General features: G+C 42.7%; 2 protein-coding genes and 1 pseudogene across 2 annotated transcripts; 1 reads left to right on the top strand and 2 right to left on the bottom strand.

Annotated features, from left to right (window-relative positions):
• Positions 1 to 780: 780 nt before the first annotated feature.
• Positions 781 to 6,427, bottom strand: LOC120694627 (far upstream element-binding protein 2-like). Its single transcript, XM_039977809.1, has 7 exons — positions 5,960 to 6,427; positions 5,202 to 5,311; positions 4,901 to 5,086; positions 4,727 to 4,825; positions 4,485 to 4,556; positions 3,889 to 4,005; positions 781 to 2,236 (listed from the first exon to the last, which is right to left on the bottom strand). The coding sequence occupies exons 1-7, from the start codon at positions 6,315 to 6,317 to the stop codon at positions 1,097 to 1,099; spliced, it is 2,082 nt and encodes a 693-aa protein (XP_039833743.1). The 5' UTR covers positions 6,318 to 6,427; the 3' UTR covers positions 781 to 1,096.
• A 941-nt stretch (positions 6,428 to 7,368) lies between these two features.
• LOC120652525 lies at positions 7,369 to 8,200 on the bottom strand (annotated as a pseudogene).
• A 1,836-nt stretch (positions 8,201 to 10,036) lies between these two features.
• Positions 10,037 to 15,216, top strand: LOC120694616 (endoplasmic reticulum-Golgi intermediate compartment protein 3-like). Its single transcript, XM_039977802.1, has 12 exons — positions 10,037 to 10,262; positions 10,522 to 10,616; positions 10,725 to 10,807; positions 11,443 to 11,518; positions 11,670 to 11,737; positions 12,137 to 12,224; positions 12,714 to 12,829; positions 12,943 to 13,026; positions 13,898 to 14,044; positions 14,349 to 14,457; positions 14,539 to 14,658; positions 14,817 to 15,216. The coding sequence occupies exons 2-12, from the start codon at positions 10,529 to 10,531 to the stop codon at positions 14,888 to 14,890; spliced, it is 1,053 nt and encodes a 350-aa protein (XP_039833736.1). The 5' UTR covers positions 10,037 to 10,262; positions 10,522 to 10,528; the 3' UTR covers positions 14,891 to 15,216.
• Positions 15,217 to 20,395: the final 5,179 nt, after the last annotated feature.

Genomic DNA, 20,395 nt, shown 5'->3' with positions numbered 1-20,395 from the left:
ACTGGATGTGGCCCCACAAACGACACCTAAATTATGTTCGTCGAATAGCTACCTTATACTATCTCTCATAATTGGCATATATACTAGTAACGAAATATCGGAACAAAAGATATTTGGAGTTGTTGTATATTGTCCTATTAATAAGTTGTAAAAGACAAAATAGGGTTTGGAACGCAAGCACAAAATGTGACTTCAAAATTCTGATTCACTTTGTTTTCTTATACGAACTTACCTGGTAGAAATTCAATTTGTCTGTGATTGCCTACATTCGTTCTAAACATTTAGCTGTGCTCCAGTGCTATCTCACCTGATTAAATCCCAAAAATACTTAGGTGTTTGGTGATCCTGGATGGGTATGGTTCAACCAATTGAACCATGTCGTTCACCACTCGTGTTTGGTGATCCTGGATGGGTATGGTTCAACCAATTGAACCATGTCATTCACCACTCTTAGGCGGTTAGGCCTTCTCCAGATGCTAGAGAAAGTTGCTGTTAGTCAAACACTAGCTCATACATACATATAAACCTCACTAATCTACTCTTGAACAAGAGATAAGCTGTAGTTATGAGCTACCCGACTCAAGGAGGCCTTAGATCACAATATTTTCCATCTTAAATCCATGTATTTAGAAAAGCCATAATAATTTTGGAGAATGGAAAAGCCAAAACAACTAATAATTTAGAACAGGGGGAGTGCACTCAACCTGGTGGTTGTATCTCACCTGTGCAACACTGAAACCAAAATTAAATCCATTCAATCAAAAGGTACATCAGTGCATATTGAAAGAGATAATGGTTCAGAATGCATGTTGTATTGGTAGATGTTCAGCGTAAGACCCCGTACAGTAAGGCCCAACCAGAGCAACCACAAGTACATATATTACCAGAACGTACAGGCATCGAAACAACATAGATAACACAGTACTGACGAATAGCAATTTAAGATAATAGAAGTCAGCAAAAGCAACAAGGAAAACAATATAACTCGTAGATATGGAGCCTCTTCCCTAAACTAGATGCAGAACATAAAGCAACAGAGGAGGAAACCACAGCAGATGCTTGAAAAATCTTTTGTTCCTTAACGAGCCATTGATGCTTAACTTTCGGCGGATGTTTGTGCGCCGCCACTGTTAGCAGGAGCAGGAGCAGATGTTGTGGTAGCACCAGTGGAGCCAGGTGCAGCAGATTGATCCTGGGACGCAGCAGTTGTTGCTTCAGTAGAGTATGCTGGAGGCTGACCATAACTTCCACTGCCATAAGCATCACCATAAGACTGCTGCTGCGCATAGCCCGGGTGGCTTGCAGGGGGTGCACCAGGGTATGGCGGAGGCGCACCATAACCAGGTTGGCTGTAACCATACTGTCCATAACCACTTTGCGCAGATCCAGGAGGCGGAGCCTGCCCATATGGTGAAGATGAAGGAGGCTTCTGGCCCTGCGGAGAAGGCTGCCCATAAGCACCTTGACCATAACCACCTTGCTGTGGTGGCTGGGCGCCATAGCCAGACTGCGGCGGTGGAGCACCGTAGCCAGATGGTGGAGTAGAACCTTGTGCTGGGTAGCTTGATGCAGCACTGGTAGGAGGTTGGCTGGCATAACCAGGGTGGCTTCCAGCAGTTGGAGTTGAAGTTTGCTGCCCTGGGGATGCCTGACTAGCCCCACCAGTACCACCATAACTGGGTGCAGACCCATCCTGGGTTGAGTTTGCAGCTGATCCATAAGCAGACGCACCATAGCCCTGCTGATCATAACCAGTCTGCTGAGAATAGCCCTGCTGCTGCCCTTGAGTCTGGTAACCAGAGTAATCATATGCTTGCTGCCCACCACTCTGCTGAGAGTAGGTAGAATCATATCCTTGCGAAGTATATGTAGGAGGCTGGCCATAATTGTAGCTAGTAGCATCAGTAGACGCATCAGTCCCAGGGGCAGACTGTTGTTGAGGTTGCTGCTGCTGGTTATAATAGTCGTACCCAGTACCAGGGGGAGTTGTATGAGATTGCTGGTTTTGAGACTGATCCCATCCAGTCTGATAGCCACCAGATGTTGGAGGATAGGTACCATAAGGTTGCTGAGGTGCACCGTATTGTGGTGGTGCCCCAGGATAGGCTCCAGGCTGCATATAACCATAACCTGGCTGCTGGGGTGGTGCCCCAGGTTGGCCCCAGTTTGACTGAGGACGAGGAGGGCGGTAGCCCTGCTGAGAATAGCCACCTGACATTGGATTTCTGGCACGGTTCTGCAAAAATATAGTTTGCACATCTGTATATATGTATACAACAAAAGAACACAGCATAGAATGCAATGGGAAAACACCAGTGCAATAACAGACATACAAACACAAGCATGTTGCAGATAAATTCCAAAACCACCAAAAAATGGAAGGAGCAACTCACCGATCAAGATTGTCAAGCAATGGGTGATGCCCATCTACTGTCGCCCATGTGCAAAACTATAGGTGCTAATGAAGATTGGACAGCTAGACGAATACATATATATGTTGAATAGTAATACCATCGAATAATTTTTTCAATAGATGTTTAAAGATTAGCGATGAACAAAGGTGATTCCACTACAATCTAAAAGATTTATTTAATGCTAAATGACAGAATATAAAAATACAGAGGTTCCTTTATGGGCAAATATCCTCCAAAAATGTGTTTACAAAATAGTAACAAATGAAACATCAAAGAAGACATTTGAGTGATACTAGTTACGCATAAAGAGAAGGTTGTGACAGCAACCTGCAAAGTCACGAGGTAGATAGACAGGCATAACAACACATAAAAGCATCTCCAAGCAGGGTTTTCTGCATCCTTTTGTTACAAAACAGTTTTATATTGAAACAGTTTTATATTCAGGAATAATGCAAATAAGATGGTTGCACAACATGGACTACATTTCGTTCACAGACAGTTATCATATAAAGAGAATGCAAACCCACATAATTAAGTATCAAGTTGTGTATAGGCAGTAGTGGCTGCAAAAAGAAAACCTAGCATCCCTAATGATCATAAACATCAAAGGATCTAAACTGGAGTGCATGCCCGCCATTACAGACTGAACACCTGAGGGCCTGGGCCTGTTTAGAGCAATTCTTCCTTCCAAACAAGCCCTGAGTAAGCAATGTATCCATTGTATCCAGAGGTACAGGAGCATATGACAAATTTTAAACGGTACAAATACCAGATTATAGCATGTCAGCTCATTCATAACAATGTTCAGTCAAAATGCCGTGTTCTATTCAGCAGGACATATATTGATATTAAACAGTGACAAACCTGCTCTCCAGGAAAATTTGCAGTCCTCCTGGCAAGCTATGGACACTATATTTGTCTATATGTGAAGAAATAAATACACACTGGATAGAACAGGTGACAGCATGGACTTGTCACTTGTTACAGATGTTGCCCAAAACACAAACATCGCCGCATGTGAAGTGAACGATATGAATTATAAAGAATGACTTCTCAAAGCTTGAACAGCTGTTCTGTTAAGAACCATTCAATGGTCCGAACAAAGATGCTAATATATAAAGAATGAAGCAGGTTGGAAATAAGTTTAATTTTATGGTATATTTAAGTCTTAAACCTTGCCCAAAACCATTATTAAGTTATGTTCAGAAACAGGAAAGGCATATGAAAATCTCCTTCCATGTCATAGCCATGCTGAGGGCTGTACCCACGGCCAATATGCTTCAGACATTGGTTAGCACAGCAGTGTAATCAATGTAGTGCAAAAAAGAAGCAAACGGAACAATATTTTTCAAAAGAACCCCAGGGGAAATCATAAAACGAACACTAAACAAAATGAACCAGAAGCAAGACTAAAGTAAGGCAGATAACCAAATATGACAAAGCAATCATGGATATCACGAGAAAGAAAACGGACCTCGCTGGTAACCTCAATCACCAGCTGCTTTGCAATTTCAATTTGTTCCTGTGTGCCATCAATATGCACAGTTCTTTCAGTTGAAGTATCACCAGCAGGCAGATGCAAAGGAATAACCTGCACAAGAATTCGTAAGGACATGAATAACTGTACATCAACAAGAAAATATAATAGACAAAACGACTTCAAGAATTAAGAGACCGGCTTGAGCAATGGAGTGTATTGAGGCAAAGAGAAACTCAAGTATAACAGAAATATGAGATTTATTCAATCTACTGTAGCCAGCATTCAAATTCACTTGGTAGAGCAAAAATAAGCATGAATAACCAAAAACATCAACAAGAAAATATAATTGACAAAATGACTTGAAGTACTAAGTGACTAGCTTGAGCAATGGAGTGTATGAGGCAAAATATAAACAGAGAAACTCAAGTGTAACAGAAATATGAGATTTATTCAATCTACTGCGAGCAGCATTCAAACTCACTTGGTAGAGCCAAAAAAAGCAGGAAAACAGCCGACAAGTAAACTTAGTAAAACCTTATTTCTGATTGAAGATAGGGTAAAACAGGAAGCTGTTGAACAAGATAACAAACCTGAATACGAGCTCCAGATTTGGCTTGCATGGACTTTATAGTCTCACCACCCTTACCAATAACCAGACCAACCTAAAAAGGAAAAAAATCATAAGCAGAAAAAAATCAATGATGGAATAGGTGCCACAATACTTACTAATTATTGACAAATGAGCACTTGTGATTATGTCAAAAACTGTAATAAGTGTAGTTTTCTCATCCTAAAGTTACGTGTATCAAGAAATAACAGCATGTGTACCAACCTTGTTATTAGCAATTTTCATCTGGAATGTGTCAGCACCTGGCTGCGGTGCATTATATTTCCGGCCACCAGATCCAGTACCAGATGACCCAGCATCAGCCTGCAGAAGATTGCAAGATCAACATGATATGCAAAAAAAAAGCAGAACAAAAGCTGTGGTTGTAACAAGTAATACCTCTGCAAGAACTTCTTTGATCAGCTGCTCAGCTTTGCTTATCTGCTCAGGAGTGCCTGAAAGCTCAACTGATCTTGTCTGTGCACCTGGTTCAGCTTCATTGTCTCTTGTTACTTGAATCTTTGCTCCTGACTGAAGTTGGAGATACCTGATTGTTTCCCCAGCTTTTCCGATAATAACACCAACCTACAGCAAGTCAGCAACAGTGCCAGTTAACATGACCACAAACTTCACACTTGAGGTGATTCATTCTAACACTACTATAAATTCAGTGATTGGAAACAAATTGAACGCAGCTTACCCTTCCATTTGGTATTTCGATCTTTTTGCTTGTACCCTGATATCCACCATATGAAGAGTACTGAGACGCACCACCCTGTGAAGATAACGGCGGGATAGAAGACCCATGCCCTGATACAGAAACCACCAGTATTCAGAATCCATTTGTGGTCATCAGAATTTATGGCATTTATAGATAATTAGATATATGAAACACACGAAGTAACATCTAAAATTCTCACGCATTGCATGAAAGGTACAACACAACAAATAACTTGTTCACATGGTGCATAAATCTAGCTTCCATTTCCCCAACACAAGTGCAATGTGCCCTCTCTACCAGACTGACCAAAAAGGTTCAACTATGCAGTTTGGTTAGATTAAGCTGCAACGTAAAAAAAATGTGACTCTTCCACCACCAATCTGCTGTACTGCAACGTGACGCTGCAGAGAAACCAAGGATGCAACGCGGTTACTTGCAGCTCATGTTATTACAGATGGTGATGACGAAAAAGCGCCCACAAGAATAACTGAGATAACATTAGCTGCGTGCTACCTACTATTGCGTCAACGGGAATCCCAAAAGCACACAGGTTAAATTAACCAAAGACAAGATTTGTACATCACAGCAGCTCGCGCTCAATATCTATCGATCCAGCCCCCAAATCGAAGCGTAAAACAACCCTAAATCCACATCATGGAAGCGGTCATAAACCGTAAGCATAAACAGATCTCCGCGATCAAACATGGGCTTAACGAGAAATCAGTCCAGTGACTCACCACCACCGGCAGAGGACGAGTAGCCAAGCCCCCCGCCGCCGATGCGGCCACCTCCACCGCCACCGCCACCGCTGCCGCCCAGGGAGCCTCCTCCCCCGTAGCCGCCGGCGTCATCGTCGCCGTTGTCGACGCGGGGGCGCTTGGCCTCGGCGGCGTTGAAGAGCCGCGCTGCGATCTCCTGCGCGCGCTGCTTCGCGAGTTGGATCTCGTCGGGGGGCGGCGGCACGCTGTTGTACGACGAGACGCCGCCGCCAGCGGGCGGCGAGGCGGGCGGCGGGCCCGAGGAGAACCCCGTGCGCCGCGGCGGCGGCGAGGGGTCGTCGTACTTGCGCTTGGAGGAGTAGTGGTCGTCGGCCATGGTGACGGACGGCGGGTCGCTAGGGTTTGGGCGGCGGCTGCGGGGCTGCGTGGACCAAAGGATAAGACGGCGGAAAACCCTGGCAAACTTCAAGGGCGTTCATATTTATAGAGCTACCCCCCTGATTTCTAGTTTTTTCACCGAGTTGTCCTGGTTCCCTGGTCCGAGTTGGATTACTGTTCCACAAAGTCTGAAGAACCTCGGAGATCATAGCTCTGTATAGTGGCCAAATCCAATCAAATTTTATGCGCCTTTGTTACTTGATTGAATTATCGAGACTTGTAGTTGGTCCAGATTTCGCAGCGTGTAATCATACGGTAAAATGCGTTTCCCTCCTGTGGTTTAACAAGAGTAACAAAAAGATCAATTAATTACTGAATTATTTTTTTTTGAAAAGAACTTACTGAATTATTGGGCCTCTGCCTATCTGATTCTACGGATCTGCCATCAAAGCCTGGCCAAGCATACCACATGGTGACCCGATTTGATGAAGTTTGTGCAAAATCACACATGCGCTATTTGATAAAAGTTTTAGAAAAATTCCCACTAGCACGGGGCACACTCCCCATTGGTTTGGAGATGGGTTGGGTCCATCCCTGATTTCAGGGTTGGGTCAGACCCAGTTTCATGTTTGCTTACTGGGTTGGGTCGGACCTAGTTTTTTGTTTGGTTGCAAGAACAAAGTGGGTTGGAGTGACTGCATCTCTTGTTTGGATGAAGGGATGAGGGTTGATCAGGGAATATGGTCACCTTCTTGGTGAGTTTACCATAGTTGAAACCATAAGACACAACAGGATTCAAATAGTAGTAATGAAATTGCAGTACCATACGTCATAATAATAATATAGCTAGTTCACGGTGCAAACCTTCCTTAAATCATATTACAAAGCTGCCATATAGGATATAGCAAGTTCAAGCCTTACTTAAGTACATAAAGTTCAAGGCAATACGTTAAGTTCAAGCCTTACAAGATATAAGGTCAAGGCTTACACATCATAGGATACAAAGCCCAACAAAAGAAACATGTGTCTCATCTAAATCGTCATTACTGTCAAGGAAACTTCTCAGCGATGTACATTGAAACCCAATCTAACTTGTTCTCCCATGGCAGGGCGTAGAAAGCTCTACCAATGCTAGGGTTCGCAACCAAATAATGGAAGTAATAAGATATGTGGGCTGAATTGAAACCAGGCATGCTCAGCAACATTGGAAATAGGTCTGGTGGCAGGTCATCCGGATGAGCAACCATTTGTATAGCATTTGCAAGGTCTTTACCTACACTTTTGACAGCACCAATCAGCCCCTCCTCTTCGATTTCAGCTAACTTTGCCCTCTTGTTGGGTCTGCTAGCAGTAGATGTTGTCCCTTGAGTAGTACCTTCACTTGCATCATATCCAGTATCCTCCGCCTCTTGGCTGTCAGCATCATTATCGTCTCTTCCTAGAGGTGCACTTGAGTCCTTTGCAAAATTTCCTGTGGCCATGCTATTTCCAAATATTGTTTCCATCTCTCTATAGTGCTGGAGGGCTTGTTAAAGAACTCAGCATCAGCCTTATGATCCTAGAATGTACTACATATTAGTCAACAAAATCTGAAAATTCAGCATGAGCCTAATGATGGTAAAATGGAGTATAGATTATCTGAATATGGTTATTGTAGTGCTCAGCGTCAAGAGTAATCATGCAATTATCTTCATCAAATAGTGCAGCACTCAACTTCTTAAGTCTAGTTATCTTTGCAAACTTTTTCTGCCATGTTTTCAAATGGTTCTTGACTTGCTCACCCGTGCGCATAGTGTTGAACTTCTCATTGATAGCCCTAGCACAAGCATTGAGATGGACCTTCTTAAAGCCCTTCGATGTCTTCAAGCCAGTAGCCACACGTGAATGGTATTTTTAAGCAAACCACGATCTCTAAAAAGACTGCACAACCGAAAGAACTTGTCTCTATTAAGTCTTAACATGTTCACACAAACTGTGTCACCCCTCCAAATTTTATTATTTAGGTATTCTATTCTCATCCTATCCCTTTCCTCCATAGGCCCATAGGTAATACCAGCAATCCTTTCACCCCGTTTACGTTTTCTAGACTGGATAATCACGGCCACCATTGATAACAACATGTGTGCAGCAGCAGCGCAAATTACAGCCTTGGTCTTCTTATCCATCTACAACATAACAATGACAACAACAATAATATAGGCATGGCATAGTTCCAAATCTAGCAACATATACATGTATACCCATTGTTGTAGCAAAATTAGTTCCAAATCTAGCAAGCACCACACACGAGAATCAGCAAATCGGTTTGGATTTGCTTACCTTGGGGCGGAAGAAGGATGACGCGGCTCAGTGATGCCCGGTGGTGGAGGAGAAGGCCGGCTTGCTGGAGATGCGGTGACGACGATGAGGGCCGGTGCAACCAGGTCGCCGCGGCGAGGGAGGGGAGGGGACGGGTCCGCCGGGCCGGCGCAGGCAGGGGAGACGGGGAGGGGCGGCGCCTGCAGGGAAGAACAGGAGCGGCACGGTTCAGCTCGCGAGCTAGGAGGGAAGGGGGAGGCGCAGCCAGGAAAAATGAGAAGGGGAGGGCGCCGGGGTCATGGCACAATACCTGGGAGGGGAGGGAGCAGGGATGCACCAGCAGGGAGCGCGGAGCTTCGCCGCCACGGAGGAGGGGCGCCGCCGCTGCCCACCAGAGAGGGGCGTCGCGACTCGCGAGATCCAGCGGGGGTGTGCGTGGGAGGGTGAGGGTGAGGATAAGGATTAGGGGGTGACCGATGGCTCACGCGCGACGCACGTGACGACGCGGGAGGGAAGTGGGTCGGAGTGGTCCGTTGGTTTTAAAGAAATCACTCTGACCCACATCTAGTGGGTATATTCCCCTCCAGATTGAACTCGACCCATATGAACCCCCTAACCAAACATGGGTCCAACTGGGTCGAACCTATCCCGACCCAGTTCGACCGTGGAACCAAACACATGCTCCCTGAACCAAATGATCCATGCCATTTTGCTCGACAACGCCCACGCCAAGACTTGCCCGGCGTGCTTCCCCTTTGTCCGACCTCAGATCGAGCTATTGCCTGTTGGCACGGCTGAATGGAGGCTCAGATCGACCTCGAACCAGGGTTAACCGAACCGTCGGTAACCGGTCCGGTTTGACCAGTTACCGGTCAAACCGGTCCGGACCGGTTCCGGTTCGGTCCGGTATGAAACCGGTCCAAATTCAAAATTTAAATTTGAATTAAAAAAAATGAAAAATTTCTAAAAATATTTCAAGGTGCAAAGAATCTAATGATGTCAAATTTTCTCAAAAATTCGTTCATTTAGTATGGTTTGCGGAATTTATAAGTTAAATAAAAAAACATGCATACGAAAATATACAAATACAATGTAAAAGTAGTATAAAAAGGGTTGGAGGATTCATTTAGACTAAAATATGTTGTACAAACATTTATTTAGTATACTTTGTGGGCATTTGAATTTAAACAAAAAAAGAAAAAAATTTGAATTTGACCGGTTACCAGTCAAACCGGCCGGTTACCATCCAAACCGGCCGGTATACCGGTCGGAACCGGTTGAACGGGGAAGTTTGAATTCAAATTTGAATTCCACCGATTCCGACCGGTAACCGGCCAAACCGGACCGATATACCGGAACCGGAAGCCGGCGGTTACCGGTCACCGGTCGGTTACGTTAACCCTGCCTCAACTCCAGAGTCCAGACCGAGGTGGCAGGCTCGCTGGAGCTCGGCTCGTCGACAGCGCTCCCTCCCTCAGAGCCGAGGGCGGCCTCAGGCTCATCTCTGTTTCCCCCCCCACCTTCTCTCCGAGACTCTCCTGCCTGGCTCTTCCTTCCCTGGCGGGGACGACTGGGCGAGCGGCGGCGCCATTGGTCGCGTCTTCGCCCATCCCTTTGCCGACGACGAGCGCATCCTCCCCTCCAGGTACGGCCGCCCCTCCTCTTTCCTTCTGCTGTGCGAGACGGAGCGACCCCAAACCCTAACAAAACTATCTGTGTCCGGATCTGAATCCAGTTACAATCTATTACTTACTAACTTCGATTTTTTTTCGTTTGCACAAATGATCGGGTTTATTATGTGTGTACACCCATGTCCTATTCTGGGTCCGCCCCTGATTAGTGCTGGTTGATGCGCATGTGCTCTAGTCCTGACGGAGGTTGGTGTGTTCTATCTTCTATGGCAGCTGAACGATGGCGAGGATACCGTCGCTGAAGAGCCTCAATGCGTTCCCGCACGCCGAGGAGCACTTGTTGAAGAAGACTTACTCTGGTGCTATTGGTATGGACTATGGAGACCCTATTCTTGTGTGATTGTTGCAAGTGGATGCTTGAGGTGTATGGTTTGGATATTTATCTTTAACTCGTGCCACCATTGATATCTTGGCAGTGACAATTCTTGGGCTAATTATAATGTTTACGCTGTTCGTGCATGAGCTGCAGTTTTATCTTATGACCTACACCGTGCATCAGGTATGATCTGTCACAGCTTGTGTGTTCATGGTTGACTACTACTTCCTCTGTTCCAAATTGTAGGTTGTTTTGGCAAACCTAGATCCATAGTTTTTGCTATGTACCTAGTTATACACCCATGTCTAGATACGTAACAAAAACTATGTATCTTTTAGATTTGCCAAAATGACCTACAAGTTGGAACGGAGGGAGTATCAAACTTTTCTTCAACATTTGCTCAAGTCATTTCATTCTAATTTTTTTTTCTAAGCACTGTGAATATGCCTGCAGAAAATAGGAGCTTATCCTGTTTTAGTTTATATTTACAAAAATGTAAACCAACTGGACAAGAAAAAATAATTAATACCACTGAAGACAATTCTAGCTGCCTTGTGGGGATTGTGCGCAAGCATCAGAGCACCAATCTGATCAAGGAAATCTTGTGATGACAAACATGTCTTTGAATACGAAACATAAATCATCAATCAATTACAATGCTGAACAACCGTGGTGTCTTCTGATTTTATAATAATATGGCAATTGTAATGTATGGGATTCTGGTAAAGTCATTTGCTGTGGCTTAATTTTATTTTCATTGAGTTGATCTGTGCCAATATCTGTATCATGAATCCTTCACCAGTTGATACTGTCTGCAGATGTCTGTAGATCTGAAACGAGGAGAAACTCTGCCAATCCATATAAATATGTCATTTCCTTCTTTGCCATGTGAAGGTCAGTTATTGATTTTAGTTCAGTAGGTCACTCATAATTAGTTTGTTGCAAGTCCTTATTTTCATTATTGAACGAAGTGTTTCATGACTTTTTTTTTTGAAAGGATGTTTCATGATTTTGATACATCTTTCTCTGGCTCTTGTTTGTTTAGTATTGAGTGTGGATGCAATTGACATGTCTGGGAAACATGAAGTTGATTTGCACACAAGTATTTGGAAGGTAACTTCTCTGTTCAAAATTCTGTTCCTTCAGGTGTATGTTCTAGAGTTTTAATACAGTGTCTGCATTTATTATTACCATTGCTTATGACTTGTGATGAAGAAGCATTACATATGTGGGTCTTATTAAGGGCCAAGTGCATATCCTCATTAGTCAGAAGCCGGCAGACAATAGATTATACTGGTTAATTGGTTTTCATTTGTTAATGTAGAACTGCAGAGGCATGTACTTTTACCAGCTCTGATTTGTATCTTGCTGCATGTAAACATTATTTTTCATATGTGTTCCTATGTTTAGTACTTTCCCTGCTAAGTTTGTATTATATTTTCTTATAATGCTTTAGTTGCCTTGCTCTCATGTCTAATATTTTCTCTCTTCCTTCATATCTGCTTAATGCAGCTTCGGTTGGATAGGTATGGCCATATCATTGGTACAGAGTACTTGTCTGACCTAGTTGAAAAGGGACATGGGGCTCATCGTGATCATGGTATACTCCTGTTCCTCCCTAAAAAGGAAAAAAAACTAATTTAGCATGGAATCATGACAATTACCATATGAAAGAATTTTATCAGCAGTATGCGTGTATTTTTTGTATTTTACTCGATGTTGGAGAGTATCTTTTGCTGTTGTAAATATGCTCAGTAGCAGGTGTTGATGTTGGGTACCCTAGCCATTCAGGCTTGAAGCCGGTACCTACCTCCTTCGCAGTGAGAGCTTGAACTTCTAGCTGTTTCCTTTACCGAAAAAATTGTAGATTTTAAGTAATTGAAACTTTGAAAGAGAAGCGCATTCTCTCACTTTTGATTATCATGAAAATTTCAATACCACGATGATGACTAAATGGATTGATCAATGATGTTTGAGTTACATCTGATGGGCATGATTTAGTTTGAATATTTTGTCTGATTGACCAATACACTTTGCTTAGAATAATTCTTCATAATGTGCTTATTCATTAAAAGCTTAATTAAAACAGATCATGGCCATGAGAATCATGATGAAGAAAAGAAGCATGAGCACACCTTCAATGAAGATGCAGAGAAAATGGTTAAGAGTGTCAAACAAGCGCTGGAAAATGGTGAAGGATGTCGAGTAAGTTATTCATCTACAGGTTCACATTTGTTTTACAGAATGGTATTTCGGGTTGTGATTGTGAATTGCATATTCTGTTGTTGCTAATGAAACTGCTTCCTCAATTTCTACAGGTCTATGGGATGTTAGATGTGCAGAGGGTTGCTGGTAACTTCCATATCTCAGTGCATGGTTTAAACATTTTTGTTGCTGAAAAGGTCAGTAATCTAAAATTGCAGATACCTTATGACTTCTCTACCCTTTGTACATTTTGGTTCTGAACTATGCGTACTTTCTTTAATTATAAGGTTCATAAGATAAAAGTCTAAGCTGCTTAAAAAGCTCGATTGTAATGTGAGAAATACTGAAATAGGGTCATTAACTTCATAAGGTATCATTTGGGTTCCTAACAAAACATCTCTTTCAATGGCTAATTACATGGTGTCAAACCTGCCAGTATTTGGTTTTGTTACTTCTTGGTGCTCAAATCTTGAACCAGCATCAATAGCTGGCAGATATTTGGATTTATTTGCGCTACTTCATAGTGATTTTGTGATGTTAGAAAAAAACACAACTAAACAAAAACAAAAAGGAGAAATGGAGAAATAACAAGTGAGCCAGTAAACTACTGAAAACTGGCATTGGAACAAAAGGGATGGTAGCTGAGTTATGTTTATGCTAACTGCCTAACCATCACATGATACTGAACTAACCATGGTTTCTTCTGTGGCTCTTCTGTTGGCTCTCTTCTTTTGTCAGTCGTACCACTCATCTAAAGTCTTGAAGTATCTTTGTTCTTTTGTTACTCTTGGGCATATGCTACTTTGTGGCAGCCATTTACAAACTAGAATCATTGTTTTTCATGCAGGGTCTGTTCAATGCTATGGATATAAATAGTTTCCAATGAGTGAAAGAAATCACTGTTTTTGTGGATTTTGATGTTTTGATGTAAACAATCAAACAGTTCTTTCTCGCTTTACCCATCAACTGAGGGCTGTTGTGCAATTTTGTGCATCCATTGCCTTTATTAGTACATTTTTCCAACTGGGATTTTAATACAATTTACTAATATGTGTGATTTTTACACAGATTTTTGAAGGGTCAAGCCATGTGAATGTTAGTCACGTTATTCACGATCTGTCCTTTGGCCCCAAGTATCCAGGAATTCATAATCCACTGGATGAAACCTCAAGGATACTTCATGACACAAGTGGAACCTTCAAATACTATATTAAGGTGAGTTGCCATTCATCTGGCCTCTGTAATCAAACATGTGCATGGAGCAGCTTCCAAGTGTTAATATTAGGAAATATAGCAAAGAATGCCTGAAGAGATTTTAATTGTGCTGTAAATATTTGCATTTGCATTGCAATACAATGTCATTTCTTATTTCCAGTGAGCCTATCTCAATCTGGTTAGGTTGATCTTATCAAGCAAACCAGAACATATGCAGAGTGAATATCTGCTATTTCATTTTCTTCTATGATTTGTAAGAGGTCGCGAGTAAGTGTTCTGATCTGTTTGCCCAATTGATATGTAGGTTGTTCCAACTGAGTATAGATATCTCTCAAAGAAGGTATTGCCAACAAATCAGTTTTCTGTCACGGAGTATTTTCTTCCCATTCGCCCAACTGACAGGACCTGGCCAGGTAACTGTTTGTTTCACACTTCAAGAAAGGTGTGAATGTTTATCTCTTTTCAAAGCTAAGCTCTTTTTGTTTGTCCTGCAGCTGTTTACTTCCTTTATGATCTTTCACCAATTACGGTCACCATCAAAGAGGAAAGACGGAACTTCCTTCATTTCCTAACTCGTCTATGTGCGGTTCTTGGTGGCACATTTGCTATGACAGGTTAATCTCCACCCTGTGATTTTATGTTTTAGTATATTAGTTGCATGCCAAGGTCGTGGTACTGAGAACACAACTTGGAAAAGGAAAAAAAAAAGATAGTTCGTTGTTCTTACGATTCATTGCTTGTTACAATACTCTTCCCGACTTTTATTATACAGGAATGCTTGACCGATGGATGTACCGGCTTATCGAGTCTGTCACCAACTCGAAGACCAGAAGCGTGCTTCGGTAATCGCGGATTTCACGGTAGACGAATGGAAACCGTGGTTACCTGCGGCTCGTCAAGCCAGTTATAGATAATCTTGTCCCAGCTGTCTGATCAAGCCATGTCGGTTTACATGCTCTATTTGCTCCATGCATGGTTAACTTATAATATGCCGTTAGTTTTTCATTTATCATCAATTGCGTGGTAAGTCCACGGACTACAGTTTTGTCATCAACTTAACACCTACCTATCCTGGAACTGGTTTGTAATCCTGTACAAGAAAAGCATGGCCCCAGTATAATATAATTCTTCTACTGCGAAAATCAATAAAAACATGCAGCTTCATTTGGCCCGTTCGGTTGAGCTTAAAAGAGCTGGCTGGGCTGGGAATGCCCAGCCGTTCGGCGGTAACAGTAAATTTCAGCTGCTACAGTTCTCCAACGGTCACGCTGTTTCCGGCGGCATCCCACCCTATCCAGCCGTAACAGTGAATTCCAGCTGCTACAGTTCATTCCACCCAGCAGCCCAGCCCAGGCAGCGATTTTCAGCTCAGCCCTGGCGACAGCATGCTCGACATGGTTCCAGACTTCCAGTAAGAAGTGAAAAACACACTGTTGCTTCCTTTCTTTCTGATGCCAGCCTCCGTGTTTCTTTCCTCGCTCGATGTGGTGTGCCTCGCCAATGCGCTGCCGTGCCATCCGTCCGCTTAAGTAGCTGACGTTGTTGAGATCAGGCAACTGCGCTTTTGCAGTCTCCATGTAAACTTATGAAATTGTTTCGGCGTCGCCCCATGGGTTGCGCAGATGGAGACCGAGGAGAAGCGCGTGGAGGCGAGGAGGTCGTCCGTGCTGAGGCTGCGGCCACGTAGGAGCGCCGCTGCTGAATGCTGATTGTGCAGTATGAAGCATGTTGCAGTAACCTACTTACTTGGTGGTGCGGTGGAAGTTCGAACGGGACGCTGGACTGGGCGGGATGCATATCTGTACTATATCATATCATTGTTTCAGTAGTCTTGACGACTTGTTTGTGTGGCTTTTACATCCCGCTTGAATGGAAAAATGATATTATTGAGTCAAAGTATTCAAAAACCTTATGGAAGGTGTGAGTGTGAGTTCTAATCGGTCTCTCCAAAACCCAAACCCTCATGGAAGGTATGGGGTCTGGCCAATCTAAAATATCCTAATAGACGCGCGCGCCTGTTTTCTCTTTTTTTTTGAAAAAACTAGTGGTGATGGCACGTGTTTAAAGAAATTATTTTAAATTAATTAGATTACGTCAAATAAATAGTAAAAAGTTAATTTTATTTTTAGATAGAAATCAACTCCAATATAAACTAATCGACTCACTCGCAAGAAGCTTCAAAATAAACTGGAAGTCTCGAACTATTTTCCATGTACTCGTACGTATTTCACAGTAGACTTGTGTCCTTTAAAATCTAAGCATGGTACTAAGATCAATAAATAATTAATAACACTACTAAGATCACCTTCTAGTGCTAATGCTCACCGGTCTCCTCCAGCATTGCTTAAAGAGATCAGATGCCGCCATCCAAGCATCCCGATCGAAGAAGAGGATGAACATGTTTTTCTTCATCTACCTGTCCTCTTATTCTTTTCGTTAGGGCATCACCAGGATGGATGAGACATGAGGTCGGTCTCATCTTGCATCAAAGTTGCGGACATGAAGAGGAGGAACAGCACTCATGACCTCGGAAAATGAGATATTGCTATCTATTATATACACTCTATTTTGCTGGCTGCTTCTCCAGCCAACCAACAGTATTTTTCTCTCACACCAAACCAGCATCAGCCACCCGTCGCAGCCAGCAGAACAGAGTGTATACCCTCAAGTAAAGTAAAGTAATCCCATGTTCTGCTTAAACAATTTGCAGGAGTGGATTTGGTCCGGATTAATTGTGAAATAAAGACATTTGACACATTGATTCAGCTCACAAACTTAATAGCTCACGAAATAGTTGTACATAGTGTCAGCTCTTGGAACTTTAATCCCAATTCGCAGCGCTACAACACTACAACAGAATACATGACACAAATAATAAATCCACAAACAGGCCATAAATTTGCTCGCTAGTGTGATTGAACTTTCACCGACAAGAAACGAGGATTGATTCTTGGACTTTTTACGCTAAGTTCCGAACTAAGACACGTTACTCATAGGGGAGTCGGCTCGCTTACCCTGTCGTGTTCGTCGCAGTCCTCGGCGTACTTGATCTCGGAGTCGATGACGCTGAGAAGCTCGGCGTCGGAGCTGGGCCTCGTTGCCGGCGCCGACGAGGGCATCGCACGGGGCTGCGCGGGCCTGCGGCCGCGCCGCCGGAGGCCTGCTCGTGGTCGCGCAGCGCGGAATTGGTGCCTCCCAGACTCCGGGGAAAGCAATAAGCGAAAAGAGATTTTAGAAAGTAATCAGCATACGTTAACAATTGTTTCTAAAAAAATGATCATCTGTTGTACAAATAATGGAAAGCAAAGAATGGGTGTGGTAAAATTGTTGGTGAAAAAAAACGAGTTTTGGGTGAAAACAATTTCCTTCTATTAAAAAATGGGACTCCACCCTTTTTCGTCAAACTTTTTGGCCTGACAAGTGGGACCTTCGTGAGAGGTAAGGTAGGCCTAATTTTGGTGACAAAGATTTTCAATTATTTTAACTTTTATAGTATAGATAGAAAAGAGAAGTAGGTTACAAAGATCATAGGCACAGCTATAGCAATGGTGTGGCCATATAGCACAAAGTCCGGGAATCGATCTAGCTATGCATTGTTTAATATTACCATCCCTTATGTACCAAACTATTGGGTGAACCACCTTCGGCTCAGGTCCAAAAAGGGTGAATTGAATTCGGCTTGGGTCTAAAGATTGGACTGAAGGGCTCACCTGAAAGGTAATAAAATTTTGAGAAAAGTCTATATTGCCCCCTAAATTTGTCACTGAGTTTAAAAAACTCCTCTTAACTCTAAAACTGGACATCATACACCCTGAACTCTTGAATTCATTTGACTTACCCAACCACCACAAAAACCGCCTTGATTTTCGACACAATAGAGCGGTCTTTTGTTTTTTCTCCATCCAACATTCACAACAAGAAAAAAATTGTTAAATGGGTCTAAAAACTATGAAATTTTTTTACAGAGGCAGAGTAGGTGATAGGTAAACTATTTTAACAATTACTTTTAGTTGGAGTGCAAAAAACTTGTGAAATATAAATATTTGAATATGGGTAAAATTTAAGTTTCATTGCATTTTTAGGGCATCAAGACGTGCTCTAAAAATTTACCAAATTTAAAATTTAAGGTTCATTTTGAACTTAGTTTATCATGTTAATTTTATTTCACTCATGTTCTACATAAAATTTCAAAATTTTATTACAATAATCAAATTTGGTGCAAATTTGCCCTTTACGAACAAACTTAAAATATTGCTATGGAACATCAGTGAAATAAAATTAACATGATAAACTAAATTGAGAATAAACTTTAGATTTCAAATTTGGTAATCATTGAAACTTAAATTTTATCGATATTCAAATATTTATATTTCAAATTTTTTTGCATTCCAACTAAAAACAATAGCAGTGTTATCCTAAATTGTAAACTATCGGTCACTTGCCGTTTAGCCCATTATTCGGGCAAAATGGGTGTTTAAACGGGAAAACACTCATTTAAATGGTCAAAACAACTGATTAAACGGAAACTTTGTACCACTATGTAGAGTTGAAATGGTGTTTAAACGGACTAAACAATTGTTTAGGCAAACAGTGAACAATAGTTAAAGTAGTTTTTCTATCACATACTCTACCACTGTAAATTTTTTTATAATTTTTAGACCCATTTAACTAGTTTTTTCCTTACTATGAAAGTTGGAGGGAGAAAAAAAAGAAATTAAAAAGTCTACATAAACCGGATCTTCTAACCTTAAACTTTCAAAAACCGGCCAAATAACCCCCTAAGATAGTTTTAGATGGTAGTTTTGCTACAATGGCGTTGTTTTGTCATTTTTTATTTATTTCCGCTAAATATTTGAAAATCATAGTAAATTACAAAAAAAAATCATAAAATAGAAAAATTAATTTTTCTTGGACTCCGCATGAGCATATCTACACAATGAATGAAGATATAATAATGATATGCTTTAGTACAAAGTTTTTATGATAGCTTTAGATCTATACTTTTCTATAATTAATTGAAATAATTCATAGCTGCAGCTTCTATGGTTTAATCATGTTGAAATTTTTATGGTTGATAAATTATTATATGTTTGAAATATAGTAAAAATTTCATACTCATTTGGTCATGTATAATTTAGTTATAAATTTATTTATATTTATGCTTGTTAAATCTATACTTTATTTATAACTGGCGCTGCTTCTTTCCCCTTTGCTACAGTGCAGAGAGGCGATTCCAGGGGCGGCTCTTGTCTGCCTTCGTCGACCCACCGACCCCTTCTCCTCCGACGTCCTTGGCGATGCCGGAGTCGAGACGGGAGCCCGGCTCCTTTGGCGGGAGGGCTTGTGTAGCTGTAGATCTAGGTCTTCTAGCTTGTAGTTCCCACCATCGACTCTTTGTTCGTCGGTTAGGGTTAGGTTTCTTCTTCGTCTTGTCGGCAGCGATGGCGTTCGGCGGCGGCGTCTCCGGCGAGGCTTGAAGGAGGTTTGCGGTGAAGGTGGTGAAGCCTCTTCATCTGCTAATAATCGTCCTCCACTGCGTCTGCGATGGCGGCTCCGGCGTCCATGACGGCGGATCAGGCGTCATCTGCGGCGGCGGATTTGGGAGGCGGATGGTCTTCTTCCCCGTCGACGTCGGTGATGCCTACAGCGGCGGTGTGAAGCTTTTGCTCCTCCGGGTTGCTTTTGGCGATGATGTGAGGTCAGTTTGTTCTTGCCTATCTGCGGAAGGTTGGGAACCTTGTCTTTCCCCCGCGATGGGATCTTGTTCCGGGTTGCTGAGGTTCTTGGCAATGGCGGATTTCCCTTCCGGCTGCTAGCTTGCGGGCTGGTGGTGGCGGATTCGCTCTTCCTCTTCCTTCTCGGCTGATGGGATGGCCGATGGACTTTCAATGAAATCGATGCATCGTGATTGCTTCGAGGCGCTGGGTTTTGCGGCATATCCAACGTCTTGGGATCCCTCGGCGATGAGGAAGGTGGACTCGGCCGAGCGCTGCAGTTCTGCGGGTGTCGCCGGCGATGAAGAAGATGACCGGAGCTCCCTTGGGTGTGTGCATTTTTTTCTGATGTACCAGGGTGTTTTCCGCAAAAGGCGGGGCTGTACTGTGCTTCTTTTTTAATATAACCCCCCTTCCGCAAAAAAAAAAGACGATGCAATGAGTATGAAAAATTTGAGGACTAAATTGGCTCATTTGGAAGAAAGTTGAGGATGATGGTGTCATGTTGGCTATTTTGCCAACGAAATAATATACAGGTGCGCGCCGCCGGTCGACCGGCACGACTCGCCAGTCGCCACCAGGCTCGCCCTCGCTCGCTGCTGCGTCTCCAGTCTCCACTTCATCCCGCTGGCCGCCT

The sequence above is a fragment of the Panicum virgatum genome, chromosome 1K (genome assembly GCF_016808335.1).
Source record: "Panicum virgatum strain AP13 chromosome 1K, P.virgatum_v5, whole genome shotgun sequence".
Lineage (NCBI taxonomy): Eukaryota > Viridiplantae > Streptophyta > Magnoliopsida > Poales > Poaceae > Panicum > Panicum virgatum.
Note: the sequence above shows the minus strand (reverse complement) of the source record. Positions and strands in the feature narration are given on the sequence as shown.